The sequence below is a fragment of the Tripterygium wilfordii genome, chromosome 5, assembly GCF_013401445.1.
Source record: "Tripterygium wilfordii isolate XIE 37 chromosome 5, ASM1340144v1, whole genome shotgun sequence".
Classification (NCBI taxonomy): Eukaryota; Viridiplantae; Streptophyta; class Magnoliopsida; order Celastrales; family Celastraceae; genus Tripterygium; species Tripterygium wilfordii.
In genome coordinates, this window is record NC_052236.1 from 10,113,451 (window position 1) to 10,135,617 (window position 22,167).

At 36.9% G+C, this 22,167-nt stretch overlaps 4 protein-coding genes across 8 annotated transcripts; 3 read left to right on the top strand and 1 right to left on the bottom strand.

Moving 5' to 3' along the window:
- The first annotated feature begins 3,884 nt into the window (after positions 1–3,884).
- On the top strand, positions 3,885–6,210 carry LOC119999093 (transcription factor SCREAM2-like). 2 transcript variants are annotated; one of them, XM_038846614.1, is made up of 4 exons: positions 3,885–4,059; positions 4,450–4,590; positions 4,709–4,879; positions 5,731–6,210. In XM_038846614.1, exons 1-4 carry the CDS (start codon positions 3,976–3,978, stop codon positions 5,809–5,811), a joined length of 477 nt encoding a protein of 158 aa, XP_038702542.1. In that variant the 5' UTR covers positions 3,885–3,975; the 3' UTR covers positions 5,812–6,210. The 2 variants fall into 2 exon arrangements, with proteins under 2 accessions (XP_038702542.1, XP_038702543.1); XM_038846615.1 differs by having other exon boundaries at positions 4,712–4,879.
- A 3,838-nt stretch (positions 6,211–10,048) lies between these two features.
- On the bottom strand, positions 10,049–10,862 carry LOC119998079. The gene has a single exon (XM_038845285.1). It carries the CDS (start codon positions 10,847–10,849, stop codon positions 10,250–10,252), a length of 600 nt encoding a protein of 199 aa, XP_038701213.1. The 5' UTR covers positions 10,850–10,862; the 3' UTR covers positions 10,049–10,249.
- A 1,731-nt stretch (positions 10,863–12,593) lies between these two features.
- On the top strand, positions 12,594–15,904 carry LOC119998225 (WEB family protein At2g38370). The gene is made up of 2 exons (XM_038845489.1): positions 12,594–13,007; positions 14,091–15,904. Exons 1-2 carry the CDS (start codon positions 12,846–12,848, stop codon positions 15,561–15,563), a joined length of 1,635 nt encoding a protein of 544 aa, XP_038701417.1. The 5' UTR covers positions 12,594–12,845; the 3' UTR covers positions 15,564–15,904.
- Positions 15,905–16,766: 862 nt separating this feature from the next.
- On the top strand, positions 16,767–21,911 carry LOC119998239 (prosaposin-like). 4 transcript variants are annotated; one of them, XM_038845512.1, is made up of 6 exons: positions 16,767–16,797; positions 17,857–17,973; positions 18,950–19,131; positions 19,688–19,885; positions 20,879–20,938; positions 21,511–21,911. In XM_038845512.1, exons 2-6 carry the CDS (start codon positions 17,862–17,864, stop codon positions 21,673–21,675), a joined length of 717 nt encoding a protein of 238 aa, XP_038701440.1. In that variant the 5' UTR covers positions 16,767–16,797; positions 17,857–17,861; the 3' UTR covers positions 21,676–21,911. The 4 variants fall into 4 exon arrangements, with proteins under 4 accessions (XP_038701440.1, XP_038701438.1, XP_038701439.1 ...); XM_038845510.1 differs by having other exon boundaries at positions 16,787–16,927; XM_038845511.1 differs by having other exon boundaries at positions 16,793–16,927; positions 17,795–17,973.
- Positions 21,912–22,167: the final 256 nt, after the last annotated feature.

Here is a 22,167-nt window from a genome sequence, read left to right on the forward strand (position 1 = left end):
CTTAAAGCCACTAATAGTGAGAACTCTTGATGGTCCCCAAACATCCGAATGGACAACCATGAAAGGTATAGAACTTTTATTTAATCTCAATGGGTAAGAAACACGATGGCTTTTGGCGAAAATGCAAGTTTCACAATGAAAGTCTGATAAATCAAATTGAGAAAATAAATCTGGAAATAAAAGTTTTAGGTAACCAAAGGAAGCATGTCCTAGTCGCTTGTGCCATAACCAAATCTGCTTTATTCTGTCTGACTCTATACCTCTTACATGATGCACACGACTCAATCTGCTACTGCAATCATCTGATAGGTCCAAATAATACAACTTTCCCTTTCTAGTACCACATCCAATCACGACCCTGGTGAGTAGATCCTGAAAAAGACAATAAGATGGCCAAAAACACACAGTGCAATTAAGGGAATCAATAATCTGAGGAACAGATAACAAATTATAGTCTAGGGAAGGGACAACCAAGATGTGATCTAGGTTTAATGAAGGCGTAAGAGAGAGGGACCCTTCTTCCAAAACTTGGGAAGTGGTTCCATTTGCACTAGTAACATGAGTTTGAGATGATGATTTTGTGGAGTGTAATCCAATTGAGCTAGATGTCATATGGTCAGTAGCACCAGTGTCAATAATCCATGATCTATTATAAGTAAGTGAAGAAGTACCTGAGGTCGCCAAAGCCTTGGATTCAGATGTACCTGATGGAAGTTCAGAGTCTTTCTCCTGGGATGGTCCAGCAGAGACGAATGAAGCCCGACTTGGTTCCTTCTTTCGGCCTTTATGAACCCATCCTTCTGGATAACCAATAATCTCGTAACATCCTTTAATTGTGTGATTTTCAAGACCACATTTTGCACACTTCATTGGAGTTCTGTTACGAGTAGCACCTGAATTCTGAGAGCGAGATTGCTTATACCTTGTGGTAGCCAAGGCTACGGTTTCAGATGTGGAATCTGCTTCAGACATAGTGCCTTGACGATTACTCTCTCTTTTAATATGTGCATATACTGCCCCGAGTTCAGGTTTAGGCTCCATCCTTAAAATTTCTCCTCGGATTTGATCAAAATTATTGTCCAAACCTGCAAGAAAAATATAAACTCGAAGACGGTCAATCTCCTTGCGTCTTATTTCCATATCTTCTGGGTGTTGCATGTTGCTGGGGCTTAACTGATCAAGTTCCTGAAATATCTCTGTGAGATCACTATAGTATGTTGCAACTGATCTACCATTCTGTTTCATCATAAATGATTGTCGATGTAGATCATAAATCTTTGCCTCATCAGAACCATCAGAGTATGTTTTCTTGATGGCATCCCATACTTGCTTGGCTGTATCATAACGAATGAATCGTTTCATCTGACTGGGGTGCATGGCATCAACTAGCCAACTCTTAATTTGACAATCTGATGCACGCCACTTGTTGTATGCTGGATCTGTAGCTGCAGGTTGGATAGTATCACCGGTTAGGTGACCATGTTTTTCTCGTCCAGCAATTTTCATCTCCATGACTTGGTGCCATAGAGAATAATTATTTTCATCTAACTTTATGCCAGTTGAGAAGTTGGAATTGTCTCCTTGTATGGTGACAATATGAGGGATTGAATTTGATTTGGGAGAGACATCTTCACTTGTCATGATGATGACTCAAGAATGAGAAGATAATGAGTTTCAACAGACTGTGTTTGGTGATGAATGAATGAGTAGGGTTTGATTAAGAGACGGCCAGTATCGACTCCTCTGATACCATCTCAAAGTTGGAAGAGTGGAATAATCTTCTTATCATTTCAATATGTCGTGATAGACTAATTATATACAGAGAATAATGAAATATTTTACAGAGTGATTTTAGGAACTAATCATTGACTTTTTTCTACAATTAGACTCCTATAATCTTGCTGAATCTTTGAATTGACTTCTTGCTTGATATTATACAGCTATGATCTTCTTGCTTGATATTATTGACTTCTTGCTTGATATTATACAGCTGTGATCTTCTTGCTTGATATTGTTGACTTCTTGCTTGATATTATACAGCTGTGATTTGACAACCCCAATAATATATATATATATATATATATATATATATATATATATATATATGAAAATTCTCAAGTGAGGGATCCCTCATTTTAAATAAAATGAGGGATCCATCTAACACCATTCATTATGTGTAAGTGTGGTCCCCACATTAGATGGATCCTGCACTTTAAATAAAGTGCGGGATCCCGCACCTGAGAAGCCCTATATATATATATATATATATATATATCTTCTTATATAATGAATAAAATATGTTTTAACAAGTTTGCATGCATGATCCATGCAGGTCATGAGTTGGAGCCTACATGGCTAGTTGAGGAATTTATCTGAAAAGGTCATGAGTTTAATTTTCACTCTATAATGATACTCCTCTGGCATGTGTTGAGTTTTGGTTCAACTTACTCTATCATCAGATGAAAAACTTCTGTGCTCATTGACTTGACAACCTGAGTTTAGATTCATATCGAATGTATAAAGGACAAACTTGTATCACGTCGTTCTCGATTAAAAAAATTCATGGCATTTTATGGAAACAACAGTACTTGAACTAGTCTTGAAGAGTTGTGGATCACATATATGAAGAGATCCGGAGAGAGGGGGCAAAAAAATTCATGGCATTTTATGGGAACAACAGTACTTGAACTAGTCTTGAAGAGTTGTGGATCACATATATGAAGAGATCCAGAGAGAGAGGGCACGTGAGGTGGCTGTATATATATGCGAAAGTATATACATATACATAATATGCATGTAGGCGTAATTCGGTAATTGGAAGGGGAATCTGCTCGTGATTGGAGGCATTGAAAGCAGTGCAAGGAAACTGTCAAAGGATGTTTAGCTGTGAATCCCTCCAAACACTTCTCACGGGGGGTTTTTGTTATCTCTCATTCCTTTGTCCATCTATTCAATCCCTCCATACATACCAAAATGCCCCCCACACACGGCGGCTTCATTTTTGTTTCTACTCCATGTATAATTTCCTTTTTGTTAAAAAAATATATAGAAATTGTGCATGCGTGTAATCCTCTCGTGTTTGAACATCCGAGCCACTAGTTGAAGTGATAAGGATGGTGCGTATCACCTTAGTGGCTAGAGTTCGAATCCCCTCCCCGTTTAAAAAAAAATCCTCTCGTGTTTGATGCTTTTGTAGTATAACTAAGTGTGTGATTTATATTGTCTAGAGGGGACGAGTGGGTCATATGCCATTTCGTAAGTCAGACGGCAGAAGATCGGATTCTAGGCATGGATAGGCAAATTTACAATGTAAAGAAGAAAAGAAGATAGTAGTTAGTTCACACAAATCAAGTTTTATGGACTTATTATCTATAAACTAATGTTGTTAATAAGGAATAATGATGGCAACAAACTCGTAATATAACCACTTGAATAATAACTTAATTGGTGAATCTCTATGAGGTCGGGAGATCTTAAGTTCGATTCTACTAGTAATAATATCCTTATGATCATACGCTAAGCTTTGGACTAACTTACCCTGTCATCGGATGGAAAAAACTTTATGTGCGTAGAATTGACGGCCTAAACTTAGGTCCATAGGATGTCCAAAAGACGAACTTATGTCATATCATTCTCGATTTTTATAAAAAAAAATTTGGAGAACATAGTTATCGAGAAAACCCATATTGCACTATATATACATATGACTTTGATTAGTCAGTCTTAGCATATATTCAAAATTTACATGCATGCTGTCTTTATCAGAAGAAAATGAAATGAGGGCTAATATTGTAAATCCGCGCTACTGGTGAAATGATTAACATATGGGGAAACGGACATACTCATGCAGGAACAAAACAAGAAATCAAAGTAGCAGAGAGAAGTCGTTTTTTTCCTTATAAAGACGCTCTTCAACAAAGCACTGAAGGGACTTTCAGAACTAGATGAGGTAGAAGAGAGAAGAAGAAGAAACACATGGATTCAACATCAAAGGAAAGAAAGAAAGAAGATTTATATCAGAAATTGCAGTTGCTTCGTGTCGCCACCCACTCTGCTTCTGTAATTATCATATATTAACCCCTCAAAACTCTCTATCTCTGCTTTAGGGTTTCTGTTAATCTCTCTCATCTTATATATTATTCAACACATATATAGATATATGTATATGTCTTATTTTGTTCATCTAGAGTACTCTTAAACCTAACAGATTGTGGAAGTAGGGATTTGTTTTGTCATGTATTAATACCTTATTTGGACGGGATCCGATGCATTAGTGCTGGGTTGGGAGGCTTTATTGGTTGTATGTGGGCTGTAATGAGGTTGTTGGTTTCCTTGTTTAATTCTTTTCTCTCATTAAAGTTATGGTCTAACCCCCCAAAAAAAACACAAACTTGGGTTTTTTAATTTATATTTGTGGATTGTGGTGAAATTGTTGATGATTTTGGGCAGATGAACAAAGCCTCAATCATAGTGGATGCATCAAAATATATAGAGGAATTGAAGTACAAAGTAGAAGAGCTAAACCAAGAGAGTAGTACTGGAAGCAGTACTATGTCACAAGTTTCAAGTGCCCCAAATCCATTACCTGTGGTAAGTCATTTATTAAAACTGTAATCTTCCAATCCTAATTAACTATTAGATCCTGATCAAATTAATTGAGAACTAAATGACTCATTGGGATTATAATTGTATTGTTTTTGTACTGCAGCAGGTTACGGTGGAAACCCTACAGAAGGGTTACCTGATTAATGTGTTCTCTGAAAAGAATTGTCCAGGCTTGCTTGTCTCCATTCTTGAAGCGTTTGAGGAGTTGGGGCTTGATGTGCTTGATGCCAATGTTTCTTGTGCTGACCCTTTTCAACTTGAGGCAGTTGGAGAAGTAAAACAAAAACCCTCTCTCTTATGATGTTTTGTTTCAATTAATCATTAGGTTATATATATATATTGTGGAAGCGTTTTTTGCGTCAAGGGTATTGTCCGTTGTCCGTTGTGGAGTACTTATACAAAATTCATATGACTACTTAATACTTGAGTACTCATTCTTCCAAATGAAAGAGGTTATAGGCTCAAGTGGGGGATGCAAGATATTTTTCTGTAATAAATTCGTGAGGGGTGGGTAGGAACGTCCATAGAGATACCCAGAGTGGATAGTATTTTGGATGCAAAAAATCGCATCCGCATAGATATATACATAGTACATGTATAAAACTTTCCTAGCTAGGTTATAAGAAAGTTATGTTTCTACCATTGCATCGATCGGGGAAAATTGAAAAATAAATAAATAAATTAAGAGCTAGTCAATTAAACACTACGGTCAAAATTAAATTAACAGCACATATGCATGTACTAATTTGGTTGTTCATAACTAATAAACTAGTTTTTAATTAGAACTTTGAATCTTGATACTTTTTCCTGTAAACATGATCGCAGTTGATATCTCGGTTATTCCAACTATTGAGTTGTTGTACGTATCAGATTTCATATGCATCATGTGGAACCTGTGGAACCCATAAATTCACTTGAATCATGCGCGTCCAATTCATTAGCTGGAATAATTGGGATACCACTATGCTTGAGATCTTTATTATTTACGTTCCTGTAATTTGATGTGAAACAAATAAATGGGATTGCATGCTTGGATTTATTTTTATTAATTTGGTGTGACTTTTTAATTGAATAAGCATGCATAAACTCGATCCCTGATACATGAATTATTCGTTAATGTTGCAGAATCAAGGGAGTAATACTGACAGCGTGGATGCTCAAGTGGTGCAAAACGCAGTGCTGCAAGCTATCTACAACTGTACGTAGTAGTTTAATTAATTAGTTTCATCTTATCCTTAATTTCTCTCCTCATTAGAGATAATCAATTGGTAATCAAGACATGGAGACCAACGAGAGGTGACTCGGTTTGCAATCGATTGGATTAGGTATATGTGTGCCCAATATCCGATTCCAATGAGAAACATATTTCTCGACGGTATTAAAAAGAAAAGAAATGGAGAATGAGCATGCAAATGTACTTAAGTTTATCAACCAAATTGAAATTCTTATATAGCCTTGGTGAGGAGGTTTGCATTCAAAGACTGCACCTCTAGCTAGTACTCCATCTATATATGAAAATGTACTTGAAGTTTTTACTAGGTTTTGTGGCCATATATATACCATACAATTAGCCACCTCTCTCTCTCTATAAATTATGAGTTGAGATTAAAATTTAGACAATGCACTAGTTACTCTTTCGCTTAGAGTTAATCACTTTCACATCCTTGTTTGCAGTTTTGTAATCCCATGTCGCATAGAGAGCACTAAGCGATGCGATTTATAAGAAAAACTCAAATATCTCTAAAACAACACAGTTTTTTCTAGGCTAAAATATCGTTGGCGATGACCTAACAAATAAAAATTGTGCGGCCTCGATTTATTTACAGTGAATCGAAAACCCAAAACAGACAATATTATTGTTTTGAATGGATTAGGATTTCTCACATTAAATAATAATTACTAAGGATGGAAAGTATTTATTTACCAAACATAATTCACATAGTACTAACACATAACCTTCATATCCAAAACTTTTGACAACCCAATCATGTCAAAAGGCATCATGATGATGGAGATGTCATGTCTTTCACACCAAAAGAGCTAGTTTATAACTGGTCTATAAATGGGGACAAATCAAAAGCTGGAATGGTGTCTGGAGTCTGACAAGCCGTTGATTGGTGCCATGTTGGACGGTTGTCAAACTGTAATACCTTGTTGCAGGTGGATGTCAGTCTTGTAGGTTGGTGTGACGTCTGTTTTGAGGGACAATCATGGTGTTAGCTGCAGTGACATCTGATGGATGTCAGAATGTATGACATGTAATATGGGTGGTTGGTAGGACATGGGCTTGACCTTTGATAGACCTATAAAATAAACAAGGATATTAGGCTTGAGCCCATAATAGACAAGGAAATCATGGGGTTTGAGCCCATGTTATTGGGCCGAGGGCTTTAAACCATTATGGACTTGTTATATTAACCACATACATTGGACTTATCTCTATAGTTAGAAGATTAATGGGTCCACACAATTTTTGGCCACTACAATTATTATATCGATACATATCAATTGGACTTCTGAAGCATACTGGCAAAACAATTGTCTCTTACTGTCTCAAAATTTATGTAATTCTAACTTAAATTTTGAGGAATTGATGTTAAGTCTTATGTGGTTTGTACATAATTAAGTTTATAAAATATGCTGCTAGAAAGTAGAAACTCATTACTTATCAGCCTCCATACGTCTCTAGAGTCTATTAGACCTCTGAAAAGCTAACCAATTAATTTTGCGCCCATACAAAAACTACAACGGCCCAACACTGCCATTGGTACTTGATGTGTAAAGTTGCTACATTTTGATGCCTATTTGTTACTTGACTCAATTGATCAAACAATACTTTTTTTGTGGCCGCCCTCAAAATCATTTTACAAAGTAATATTACCTTTTAAAAAGTGTTGTTTTTCTTAATTAATTCATTACCTATACTCCTAGCCTGGCCTGTCAATGGACCGGTTTAGACACTGACCGTTTAGCCGTGTATATTGATATCATTCGACCCGAGTACTCGATTAGGACCCGAACGTGATGTTAGGAATGAAAAAGATTATAGAGAATAGAAAATAGCATTATAGTGGCCAAAAATCGTTTTGCCAATTTTGTCATGCCCTTATGCTAATTCTGCCAAAAACATTGAAAAAGAAAATCACGGCACAAGAATTTACGTGATTCGGTCACTCGTGCTAACTTCCACAAAGTTGTAGTCTTGTAGATATTTTTCACTATACAGAGAGAAAGTGCAGTGCGGTGGCTACATGTTTACACACTACCTACGATTTGAATCAATCGGGTCCAGATCATGATTGAAGGTGAATTCGATTTGAATTCAGTTAGTCAAGTAGAGTATTGAAAGTACTACTACACTGTTCTTGATTGATTTACTTTTTGATGCCACTTGAAGAGAATATTTTTTTTTTATAAAAAATTTGAACCCCAATACTTTATTCATTAATAATAAATATTACATTTAATATCACATTAGCAGCATAAGAATTTACAAATACTAGTAAATGAATTATAAAATCGAAGAACAAACACCGAATTAATTCCGGGCAACACTGAGATGTGCCCGATAACACTTGAAGAGAAGATTACTCCAATCTTAATGCTATGTTTGTTTTAATCAAACCAACAATTAATTTTGGCCGAGTTTGATACACAGAAAAAGCAACTTATTCATTTATTGGTTTAAAGACCGATCAACTACAATGCAGCTTTCATCTTCCAAAAATATCCAAAGCCTTCAATACGCGAAAAAGAAATGGCAGGAACAGAAATGCAGCTATAACTTAAACTTGGCGTTATACTCGTCTTTCCTTTGTTTCCATTTGTGTGTCTCACACACAACAAACGTAGAAAAAGTGCCCAATTTATTGAAATTCCCACCTCAAATATATTAAAGATATTGTCCGTTCTAAGTTATTGATCTGCGTGGATTTATTCTATATGGACCATCGTCATTGATTCTTAAGCCCATAAAGTATGAAGGATTTACAAACGAAAACCCCCAAAATAATAAGATCTGGAATCCACAAGAAAAGTGAGAGAAATCTTCAATATTTTAATTGAAAATGCCTCAACGGAAGTGAGGCTTATTTAAACGTCTCTAACTCTAGAAAACTAGAGTTTACTCCAAAAACTAAGCTATGACTAAAACTTGGCAACTATACTTATCATCTCTTTATTTCCATTTAAGAGTCTCCCACACAACAAACGTAGAAGAAATGCTCAATCTATTGAAATTCTAAGCTCAAACAAACATACTAAAGATACTGTCCGCTTTGGGCCACAGGCTCGTACGGATTTGTTTTTCATGGACCATCATCATTTGTTCTGAGGTCTAAAAAACAAATCTATTGGAGAATTGAAGTGGCATAGCGATTGAACTAACCCCACACAACTGATATTGTCCTCTTTGATAAGTTGGTTAATTTTGTCTCTTGGACCTCTAAGTCCTTTTTTTATAAACTTCACATGTGTGAGAGGTATTAGAATTTTATTTATTCGATTGGGTTATGTCAATCCGATATAATCTATTCCTTACAAAATCAAAGAATCACCAAGTGCACCATCAAATTTTTTTCTCAACAATTAAAAAGGAATATTGAATAAAGTAAAACAGAAATGAAAGTATCCATTAGAAACACCCCTCTCTGGGCATATACATTTGCAGTAATTAATGGACATTGGGAATGGATTGCCTATCCAGAGTGCTCATCAAAGTGTGCAAGCAATAAATCATCTAATAAATGCAAGAACTGAACTGAGTATGCGTGGCTCATACATATTTATCACCCCCTAACCGCTTGACATAAACTAATCAAGGTGGTGCCACACTTTTTCTTCTATTGCAGAGTTGTGAGATCAATGTGATTATGTCTAGTAGTGATATTTTTATCCCATGTTAGATTGATATAACTCAATCGGGTATTATATAAACAAAAATTCAGTTCCTATCACACAATTAAAGAGTTTTTTTAGGCTTAAGAACCAATGGTGATAGTCAAAAAAGAACAAAACCGTGCGAGTCTTTGGCCTAAAGATGACGATATTGGTTTGTAATGTTTAAGCTGAATTTTCTAGCATTGTATCGGAACTAAGACTCGGTCCATTGGAACAAGATCTTTACATGTCCACTTGTTGTGTCTGACATAACCTAGTCCGTTAAGACTTTATCAAACATCAAATAACCCAACTCAACTGAATGACATATAAACAAATATCACAATATTAAAGGATTTGGGGCTCTGCAATTCGTTTCGAAATTGTAGAGTTTACAATTTTTATCTAATGGTTTAAGAATTGCGTCACATCACACTCTATTTTTGTTTTTCTATTTTTAATATTTGTTTTAATTTATTTCTACCATTAGATGTAATCGTATACTCTATGTAATTGCGGAACCTACAAATCGGATAGGCAACCCATATAGAAGAATCGGAGAACAGAGAAAAAATTTTAGGCCAAGTAATTCATATCTCGTAATTTTTTGAGGGTACAAAGTAAATTAACCATCATACATTTTTTTTTTCAATTTTGCAAGTTCAACCACAATAGACGAACCAGCAAACCCTTAAATCCTAAAACAGAGTAAATTGGCCAGAGCCAAGAACACACAATGCTTGCTTGCTTGCTTCATGAATTATGATCACCATTTCTTGCATCCACCAAAATGACAGACAAACCCTCTGTTCAGTCCAAAGCACAGAACTGATCTTGGCGATCCACTCTGCACTTCTTCACAATCCGCTACAGAATGGAACGAAGAAACAGAGCTTCTCTCATCACAATATCTTGAGTTAGACAAAGCAAAGCTAGAAGAAGAGTTTGAAGACAGTGATGATGATGATAAGGGATTGGTCCGAGTGGAGAACACATTCGATTTCCTGTTCCTCCTGAGATTGATTCTTGGAAACAGAGAGTACAAGAGACTGGATCTTGAATTTTTCTTGATGGGTTTCTTGTTGGAATCGAAATAATGATATGAAGGTGGGGGAGTAAGAGGACGAAGAGAGTTTTCACAGAGTTTGTTCTTGGGTGTACCAGGCCTAGACTCCCACATAAATGGGACTGAACCAACTACTCCTCCATTATACACTCTGAAAGAAGGATTGTTGTTGGCTTCTCTGGTTAGAAGTTTAGAGAAGAATTTGCCATCTTGCTTCATATGTAGTGATTTCTCTGGAACATCTGAGTTACTAGTAAACATTTTGGGTTTCTCTGAAAGACCAAGGAAATGAAGAACCATAGAGGAGGAGGAGGAGGAGATGGGTTGGTTTACAATGGGTGTTGTTTGGAATATAATAAAAGCCCAACGACTGTACTCATTCATACAGAAATGTGTATGACAGTATCTATACATTGAATTATTGAATTAGATTTTGACTCAAGTATGGTGTATCCCACAATTAATAGGTGACTCGGTTGATAATCTACTGAGTTATTCATATGTCTATGTCTGTTCAATATTCAATTATAATTAGAAGCATAATTCTCAGTGATATTTAAAAAAAACAAAGGTACGGTATCCCACATTAGACCATTAAATGGTGTTATAGGTTTGACATGCAATTCTTCATCGACCTTGTTTTCTGCTTATTTATATATATTTTTTTATTGATATGTGTTTGGAAGGAATGGCTGGCTGGCTGGGCCCTGGGTAGTATTTAGTCACTCAACTGTCCCATGGTCCTCACAAGTCGTATTAATGGACGGGGAAATTAGTTTAGTGGGGACATGACCCATTAGACCAGTACTATACGTAACCAGGGACTCCACAATTCCGTTTAGAATAGAAAAATCAACCATTTTAATTCAAGAGTTTGAGAAGTAGAGGTATAAATGATTATAGTAAAAAAAAATTTGCCAGGCATTTACCCGATCAGTCGGTTGGTTATCGATGGTTATTTTGGTTATTGACTTATTTCGTTTAGCTATCAATCAGTTCTAAGTAATTGTTTTTCAAAATTACCGACCAATCAATCGGTTTTCGTTTCTATGTTTTTTTAACACCACTATTGAGAGGTATGTCACATCACACCTAACTTTAGTATTTCTATTTGAAGTATTTTATGACTTTCTCCCCTTTAGATGTGAATAGTATAATTTAGGAAATTGTTGAGTTTCAAATACGTACCATGCACCCAATTTATTTCACTTTATGTTCATCTTTGATAGTCCATGCATCAAACAGGCCTAAAAGAGTATGTTGGGCCTGAGATATTTTTCCGTGACCCACTCAAACGGAGAGATTAAACAGATGGGCCACTGGGCCAATACATAATGGGCCCTTTCTGGGCTAAATTATTCTAAATTTCAAGGAAAACTTTAGTCAAACCCCGATTTTTACTAAAGACACCCCAATTTATGTTGATCATCTCTTGTAAAAATCAATTGACGGGGTGTCTTTAATAAAAATTAGGGTGTAACTAAAGTTTTTCAAATCTCAATGATTCGCATCGTCACTCGACCCAATGACCAGTAGACAAGTAATCTTGCTCAGAGCCTAAAACCAATCCATTATTTGGAACTTTAGTGGGCCTGAATTTTAGCGCTGCAGCCCACTCAAACATTATCCAAAAACCGAACTGGGGCCTGGGGCGAGCCTGTGGATGATGGGCTTCTTGGTTGTGAGGTTTGAATCTCGGATAGTCATCATCTCTTTTGGTAGGGCCGGGTCAGTAGACTCCATTTAAGATCCGTTTGAATACCCGCAAAGGCCAAAGAAGTCCGTTGAGATACGTGTTGGCCCCACTTGCCCGTTAGGAATCAACACCAGCAAATAAGGAGGTCCCACGTATTTTCAAATCAGTCCCGCACAAAGCGTTTCATCACCACATTCGAAAAGTCGAAATTGCACCCTAGTTGACTTCTCCTAGACTCGCAATCTCTGTCTCAAATTAGGGGTAAATTTATAATTTCACCCATAAAGGCAAGCGTAACGTACACTTCCACTCTCTTTTGATTTCTTTTTCCCTCTGTACTCTCTTCCACAGTCCACTCAGTCTTCGAGCCAGTTCTCTGCCCCCGTGCTTTTGATTGACTCCCTCTATAAAGACCGACAACGGCCAAACGTCTTCATCGCCATCTTTATAACGAAGAACTGCCGCATGCTTCCATGATTCCCTGAGTTGTAGGGTTCCATTAGCTGTGCTTCTGTTCATTTCAAATTCCGACAAACCCTAGCTCTAACGGGTCGAGTTGTGAGACCAGATATCAGCGAGGAATTTAAATCGGCCGAGAAAATGGGCGGTAATGAGGCGGATTCGGGTTCAGGGAAGAAGGAGGAGAATGGGAGAGTGGAGATTGATACTTCGGCGCCATTTGAGTCGGTGAAGGAGGCTGCGACGAGGTTTGGTGGCATTGGTTACTGGAAACCCTCTCGGTTTAAACTCCCGGAACATGAGGTTGTCCTTGTCTTTCCCTCTCCTTCATGTGCGCTCGAAGTTAGCTTAGATTGTTATTTTCCCTCTGTTATTTACATTATATGCTGTCATTTAGTCTTGGTTTTAGCTAAGAATGAAATAATTTTTACGTAATTAGAAAGTAGAGAAACCAGTTTGAGGAAAGATGGCCGTCTTTGAAATTTGGTTTACGAGATTCCTTTATTTTTGGGTTGATTTCCTGCTGCTTGAATCCCTTCTTTTACTTTTTAATCATAATTTTCTTGTGGGGTTAATGTATTTCCACTTCAAATTTAAGGACGGACTCTAATTCAAAAGATAGGCAAAATTTGTTGGTACTTCTTTTGATTTTGGGCGTTATAGGGACACATAATTCAAAAGGCCAGATGCACAGATTGTTTTTCTTTTTTGAATCTAATCTCAAATTGACATGCCACAGGGCATCCCAGATGATTGTGAAGTACTGTATATGCTTATGTAGTTATGTGAGCCTCTTAAGGAGATATGCGTCCTAGCCTCTTATTATTCGGAGTTCCCTACATTCCTTGATATAACTTCAACTGGTATGTTCGGAGTTAAACTGTACCTGGCCATTGCTGCTAAGTTTGCCGATTGCTATATACTTTTTACAGTACATTGACAGTAGCAACCAGTTACTATCCTGGCGTATATGATGATTCCAATCTGGTTAACAAATGAGGATCATTTAACTATTAACTGAAGTATAGGCCTATTATGGAGTACTTCCTGGGCCTTTACCTGCAAACATACATTTGGATCTTTCTTTTAGACTTACTGCAAAGAGAATTTTGTTTGCTGTTGAAGTTTATCAGTATCTTGGATGTTTGTAAATCTAACAATACTAGGATGTAATTGTGGATTCAATAAACATAGCCCTACTGTTTCATTTGTTCATTTTTTTACATTCAGGTCTTTGTTTTTGGCCCAAAATTTAGTCATTTTCTTTGGCACCATGATACAAGTTAGAAGGTTCATCATATAGTCACTTGAAATGGCTCATATCTGTTTTATGTTTCATGGTATTAGAGTTTTTTTCTAATTTTTTCAATCAATGATGTCAAACAGCATGAAATGGAAGAGGTTGACATTTCGAAAATGGAAGAGCAAGCAGCAGAGTTGGAGAAAGATCTGGTTATCAAAGAAAGAGAGACCTTGGATGTATTGAAAGAGCTGGAAAGTACCAAAATAATTTTGGATGAGCTAAAATCAAAGCTACAGAAACAAACATCTGAACTCAATGTGAGGTCTGAGTCAAATGCAGAGGATACTAATGAAACTCCTGCATGCATAGAAGCCAACAAAGAAAACCATGAGACTCATGTTGACAATTCAAATTTGGTCGAAGGTATGAGAACTTGTCCATCTTCAGCTCCAGGTTTAATCTTAATGGAGCTGAAACAGGCGAAGTTGAACCTCTTGAGGACTACTAATGATATTGCTGATATACGAGCCTCCGTTGAATCACTTAACAGAAAACTAGAGAAGGAAAGAACCTCACTTGAGAAAACCCGTGAGAGGTTGGCACTGAATCAAGCAAAACTGAAGCTGCAGCTGGCAAAAGATGCAGAAATCAAAGAAGGTTCAGACAAACATTTGGACATCTCAAGGGAGCTCCATCGTTTGACTTGCGAGGCTGAGCAATTCAAAAAGACAGGAGATAATGCCAGATTAGAAGTTTCAAGGGCAATATCCGATATTGAGCAGACAAAGGCTAAAATAAGAACAGCTGAAACCAGATTGGTTGCTGCCAGGAAAATGAAGGAAGCAGCTAGAGCATCTGAAACCTGTGCTTTAGCTGAGATTAAGGCCTTGTCAAGTAGTGGCAACACTTCAGGAAATAGCTTGCAAAAGTCTGAAGGAGTAACTCTTTCAAATGAAGAGTACTCTTCTCTAGCCTGCAAGGTACGAGATGCTGAGGAGCTTTCCAAGAAAAGGGTAATTGAAGCAATGCTTAAGGTCGATAAAGCAAATGTGTCAAGAACGGAAATCTTGAAAAGGGTTGAGGAAGCTACAGAAGAAGTTAAAACTAGTAAGCAGACATTGGAAGAAGCTTTGAGTCGAGTTGAGGCTGCAAATAGGGGGAAACTAGCAGTGGAAGAGGCACTTCGCAGATGGAGGTCAGAGCATGGGCAGAAAAGGCGTTCTGTACACAACTCTACAAAGTTTAAGAGCTCTTACCCATCTCTCAATCGTAGGGAATCTTGTATGCTTGATGTGAATGGATTGAACTTGGCTGGAGATGGATCAACAGCACCTGTTTTGAAGCCTACGCTATCAATAGGCCAGATATTGAGTAGGAAGCTACTTCTGCCAGAAGAATTTGAAACAGGAGAAAACACCGTGAAGAAGGTGTCACTTGGTCAAATGCTTGGGAAACAAAATGGTGTTGTACTAGTACAACCTTCACAGGAAGCTGGTAGGGAAAGTGGCCTCAAGCAATTTTCAGGGAAGAGAAAGAAGTATGGTTTTGCTCGGTTCTCGCTTCTTTTGACAAAGCAAAATAAGAAAAAACCAAAGCCAACACTGAACCTGAGGTAATGTTATGTTCAGAGTTATCCTTCACTAGATTTATTGCTAACATCCCATTGACATTTTCGTTTGCCCTCGTTTTCGCGTCCCTCTGTTCCTGTCATTCTGTCAATCTTCTCCTCTAGTTGGCTGTTGTAAAATGTTGAAGGTATCTATGTTTCTTCATCCTCCTTAAGGTTTATTCATTAGATTTTTTCGCTTCAGCTTTTAGACATTGTGGAGTTCCGAGTATGTATGTTCCTTGGTTAATCTTGTTTTGTGTATTCTGATTTAATGTGCTTTGGTTACTGAGGCCTTCGAGAAGTGGTCTTGGGCCTCTTGGCCCAATAGATATTTGCTTATTGTTTTGATTCAAAGTTGCAGGAAACTCCATTCTTACCTATATAATTCTTGTACAAGTTATGGGTCCGGCCCAATATATATCCTTGTCAAGTCGCTCTGCCTCTGCCACACCATGTTTGACAAGGCCAGTCCGTTTTGACGAGAGCCCACCAAACCAGCTTATGGACCCACTCATTAACTTCCTCGTGGTCCATAAAGGGCCCATCAGCCTCCCATGAGCAATGACTGAACAGCCGTAACACAGCAATGAAAGGACATTCCCTTCTAAGATTTGAGTTATTGGCCCAACCTTCGCTCATACCTCATGTGTAATGATAGGATAGATATTTTGTTATCATCAGCATAGTTTGATATTTTCTTAACATATATATATATAATTTTAATTCTTAATTATCAATAATGTGTTTTTTTAAAAGAAAACATCTCATAGTAATTTCACAATTAAAGGTATTTCTACTACTATTGGAATGAGTGATCCCCTCATAAGTTAAAATTGTGCTGACCTAATATATTCATAGGAACCGAACAAATTATAATGGACAATTTTGTTATGTATCTAATCCATTTTCCCAATTCTTAGCTAGGGATTAATAATTGCACCTTTGAGTGATGAGTCCCGTTCAACCCTAACTTTCATCAACCCCCAAGTCTTCGCATTGCTTGTATTTTGAGAAAATGACGTATATTTTCTAATTTATTAAGGCAGAATCGTATCAGTAATTGCTATGTTATTAAAATTGACAACCGTGACACGTGGATGTAAATGATTCGCAGAACTGGAATTGCATTACATGGTACCCAGTGCAGGTTAGCACACCCCGTGCGTCGATGCTTTTAAAAAGACGGTAGCCACCAGCCTAGAATAACTCGGATTATATATAGTCGATCAATCATTGCAAAGGTCAATGTTTTCTGGTTCATTTTTTACTTCGATTCCTGAGAAAATAGACCAGAAAACAAAAGTAGAAAGAGAGATAGGGAACTTGAAATCCTGTTACGACGTGATTTGAATTTGCTTTTGCTGTTTTCAGGTTGCAGAAAACCAAATAGATGTTTCTATTGGATTTCTGAATTTGTATTTCCTTTCCCTATCTGCTCTGGTTCTCTGCTTACTATGCCTTTACTATGTCAGAGCCAGTAGAATAGTTCTTCACTTTTGGTTCTTATTCTAATGGTTTGAGCATTAAAACGAGGATTTATTGAAAGAGTATGAGCTGTTGAGTTGAAAAATCGAGCTAGTTTGTTTCTTCTAATTTGGACATGAAACACATAAGGTTTTCTGTGTTTATTAATATGTCTTCGCCCTTTTTGTTGTTACTAGCTTGTTTGATACTTGATTCTTGTTGGCTATGACAAATTGACACTTCTAGTCTTGAATATGGTACATAGAATGAAAATTATCTGCTATTGACTTAGGTTTAACTACAGATAAACTTCAATTGTGTTGGCCGGTATAATCTATATGTTTGTTTCATGATTTCATCTGATAGCTGGGCTGCATACTTTGGCCATAGTTATAGGATATGTTACAGAACAAACATGGTAGTAAAGGAAACTACGCACAGAGAGGCATATGACATTGACGATAATAGGCAAAGCCTTATTGAGGTTGAGTTAATAGGGAAACTACATACTGAATGAAATAAGCAAACTAACTCATGGAAGGAGCCAAAAACTGTGAGAAAGGTGTGGAAAAAGGTATCAAATTCAGAAGAACCTGACTTTCTTTTTCTTAGCTTGTATACCTGAAGTGCTGAATAGCAATGAAATGTCTAATTGTCTATTCCTATTCTCTTGGATTGCCAATGGATAACTCATAAATATCCTGTGATGTTTCTTTGCAATTTGCATGTTTGTGAGGTTCTTTGTACTCATCAATTACTGCCTAACATTTTCTGCGTACTGGTAAAATTGGCATTGTGGACTTCTGATATAGGATTGTTGTTGGATGTAACTTCAGGCATCATGGGAATGAGAGTTGGACTTTTATTTCTTTTGGTCTTGGGAGTTACTTGGATTTGTGATGCTAGAACAGTGGTGACCTTAAAGCCAAATAAAGTCATCTATGATATCTCAGGTGACCTTCAAAGCAATATCATCGCATTGCCTTTACTCTTCTTCGTCTTTTTTTTTTCCTTTGTTCCACTTATAATTCAAATGCCTAAGAAGATCGTGTGAAAGTACTTCATATTGTATTCCCTATGATCAAGAACCACTACATGTTTTTGAAACAAGAAATAGCAATCTACTTCATGTTATCCCAATTAACTGTATCCTGATGTGAATATTGTAGCATTGAATATGCTACTGTCCTGGTATTTAATGCTTAAAATTCATTAATAGCAAAAGTTATTGTCCTCTTAATTGATTGATGTGGGGCCTCTTAACTATCGCATGGTGCCTCAAGACCAGTTTTTATGTGTATGTATGTGTTCTTTTATTTCTTCAACATAAGATAAGAGTAAGAAGTCACATAATGGAAGGAAATTTGTTTTTCTTTTCGATGGGTTCACTTGGACTAACATATATGGTTTGGGTCAAAGGTTTTGATGATGATGATGATAAGAGAAAAGAAGTATTTATGTATGCATGTTATGTTACTTGTTATACGGTCACCTCATAATGTGATTATATCCCATGGGTGAACGATAATATACATTTGCCCTTTGGCGATGTTTTTTTTGTCACTTGGACATGTATAGGCTATTGATTTCCACCTCTAACACCTGTATAATACTATAAGATCACGACCCTTTTTCCTGTTCATTGTAGCACATGTGTCAACCAAGGCATAAGGGGCATGATCTTTTGATTATAACGTAGGGTTTATGTATTGATTTTTCTGCAAAGCTTTGGATACTTTATAGAACTTCTTTCTTATATTCATTGATGGATGTGCACTACAATGATATCTCATTCAACATGCCTTGAAAATTCATAGCATGATGTGTATAATCCTTTTGGATGGAGCATAGTACACAATTTTTAGGAAATATATAGATTTTTGTAATCCTGAATATATGTTAGCAGTCAAATAGTGATGTATATTGCAGGCAATCAGAAGCATGAAAATGGAATTGGAGCCTTGGAAGTTTCCCGGAATGACAGAGTGTGCACATTATGTGAGGAGTTTACTACTGAGGCGATTGATTACCTCTCTGAAAACAAAACCCAGACAGAAGTATTGGACATACTGCACAAAGCATGCTCACGAGTGTCTTCGTACGAGGAACAGGTAGTCAATTAATAGACATCATTTAGATAATCAATGAGGGGCTGCAAATACCTTCCCCCGCTTCTCTTTACCTATTCGGACTTGAATACATTTCTTATTGGTTTAATTCTGTCTCTTTAGTTTATTGTGTTTTTTAGTTGATCTTTGTACACTTGAATATACACTATTTTAGGTCATCAACAAGGGGTTGCGCATGTGCTACTCCTGATGTTTGTCATAGATGGCCTTTCCCAATGCATGCTTGAGGAGAAAATATGGACATGATCCATGTTTTTTTCCCTACAAACAAGAAATATTATTATCAAGTTGATTCATGAATGAGCATAGTCTACAAGTATAAATGCATCGTCAGCCTTCTAGCTTGCTATAAATTGTCAAAGGGTTGTAGACCATGCATGCCGTGATAAGTATGACTTTTCTACATCATCATCCAAGTATTATCTGAAATTATTTGGGTTACATCTTGTTTACGTAGTATCCTTTTTTTTTTTGACATCTTTTTTGGATAATTTTCTTATGACCAAGTTGTAATTTATTTTTGATTTGGATTGTGCAGTGCTTGATTTTGGTGGACTATTACGCTTCTCTGTTCTTCCAACAAATTTCCTCCACACAGCCAGGAGATTTCTGTGTGGAGGTCAATCTTTGTAAGCAAATTGCAGTTATTTCTTCTAAACTCCATGAAGATACATGTGGAATATGTCAACGTGCTGTATCAGAAATGTTGATCAAGTTGAAAGATCCTGACGCACAGGTTTGCATTTGCAACTTTGATCAATTTTAACTTTTAAGGAACGATAAGTGATAGAATTTTATGTATGACCGCAGTTGTTTATTTGAATCCAGTCTCTATGACTATGCAAGCAGATCCTCTAAAGTTTAAAGTTATTAAATAGCATGGAATGTTTCATAGGTCGTTACTAATGATTCCACACATGCATGCTCACAAAATAAGCTTATCTGGTATGGTTATTTTTAAATTATAAATGCAGACAAATATGGAGTAGCTTGGTTGCTTCTAGTTCGAATGAAATAGCGAAGATATTCTTAAGTTTACCTATGTTGATTCTGTGAGGTACAACTAGCCCTTAATGAGCGCTGATGGTTTGAGATACACCATGTTTTGCTAGAGAATATCAACAAAATTGACTTGTACATGTGTACATGTGTGGGAAACAGCTGCTGTTGTTTTCTACTCCACGTAGCCAACAATATCAGATTAGAGTCTCATTTGAAAAGAAATGCCCATAGAGATGTTTGTGCGTCATTCTCCTTTTCAATTAGTGACTGTAACTCATTTAGTGTGCTAAATGGAATTAGTTCAAGTACATGTGAAAGTTCCATGTATTGTGTAATATCTATCAAACAATTACAGTTTTATATGGGACTAGTTGTTTCTGGGTTCCGTAAAACTGGGTTTACATTTTTTTTGAAATCGGAAACAATGGCGGCTGGCGGGCTTTGAAATTTAAAGGAAAGAAGAAAGGGGGATATTGCATACCTGAGCAAGACATGAATGTCAAGTTTGTCATGGTGATTACAATTCCAGTACCAATTATGAGATGATTAACTTCACATTGCCTCTATGTTCTTGAGATGCATAATCTAGTGCAATTATCATCTGTATTATTGTCACTAAAAGAATGAAAGGGGAATATGCTACCAATATCTTACAGTCCCTAAGGGTATTTCATGACATGATGCATTTTATAATTTGGTGACTTATGCCCTTTATGCTTCTATGCAGCTGGAGATTATTGAGCAGCTTTTGGAGGCATGCAACTCCATGAACAGCTTCGCGAAGAAGGTAAGAACTAAAAACTATTTGTCGAAGATAACAAAATCTTAGCTATGCTCGAATCTAGTAGTAGTTACAAAAATTTATTTTTATATTTTAAAAGAGCTTCCTGTGCCATGATTTAGGGAAGAGAATTCAATGTACAGCAGATTTTTTAGTAAGGTCAACTAAATGAGACGAACAAATAATTTAAGTTATAGACTCGGTAGGGAGAATTGTGTGGCCTATTCCATCTTGTTGATATTGCTAGAGTTATGGATCAATCATCTCCAGTGGATGCATCCCAACGCATTTATTGCACATGCCAAAAAAAAGAAGAAGAAGATATCTGGGACTTTCTCATTGTGAAAACGAGGCGAGGTAGATAGAAGGTCCTCCCTGCATTTTCATCCATTTTCCACCCTTCCTCCTCTTCACTTCTAGAAAACAGATTAACGTCTAAAGTCCAACCCAATAGTTGAGAAGGAACTGGTGTCATTTCTGTTTGATTTGGAATTTCTCAACAAAATGCATATCATTTGTCGACTCTTTTTCCCCTTTTGTGGAACTACATATGCTGATATCCTTAAACTCTTTCGTAGTGTAAGAAGATGGTCTTCGAGTATGGGCCCATTATCCTTGCCAATGCAGAACAATTTCTTGAAACTACAGACGTATGCACCATCTTGCATGCCTGCAAATCATACACTGAAACTGGGGAACAATCATTACAGACGGTAACTGTACCATCATTGGCCAATTCATAATCATGGCAGGAAAGTAAAAAAACTGGGGAATGGATCCTGCTCCTTGCCTCCTATTGTCCTGTATTCTTCAATGTCTGATGCTCATGTATGATAGAATCATTAATCAAAACATAAAAAGTGATTTGTGTTCCACACATGTTAAGAATAATGTGATTGTGCTATATTGTTGTATAATATGTTGTAAAATTTCAGTATTATTTCGAATGCTATGATTCCGGTAGTTTCAAGTCATGTTTCTGAAACCTTTATTCACAGCAGAAATTCTACACCATGTTCCTGGACGAAATTTCGTTCAGAGTGAGTACGAGCTCTTTGAGCTTTGCGCAAGGTCCTTTGTTAAGGCTCTTGGTATGAAGGTTCTTTGAGCTTATCTCGCAAGACCTTTGGACACCCAAAACGTGTCTGTGTGCTAAATAGACTCTTGGGTGGCTACAGCATGCTCGTTTTCCCTACTGTCTTGTATGGTGGATCACTGAGGAAGAGAAATGCCAA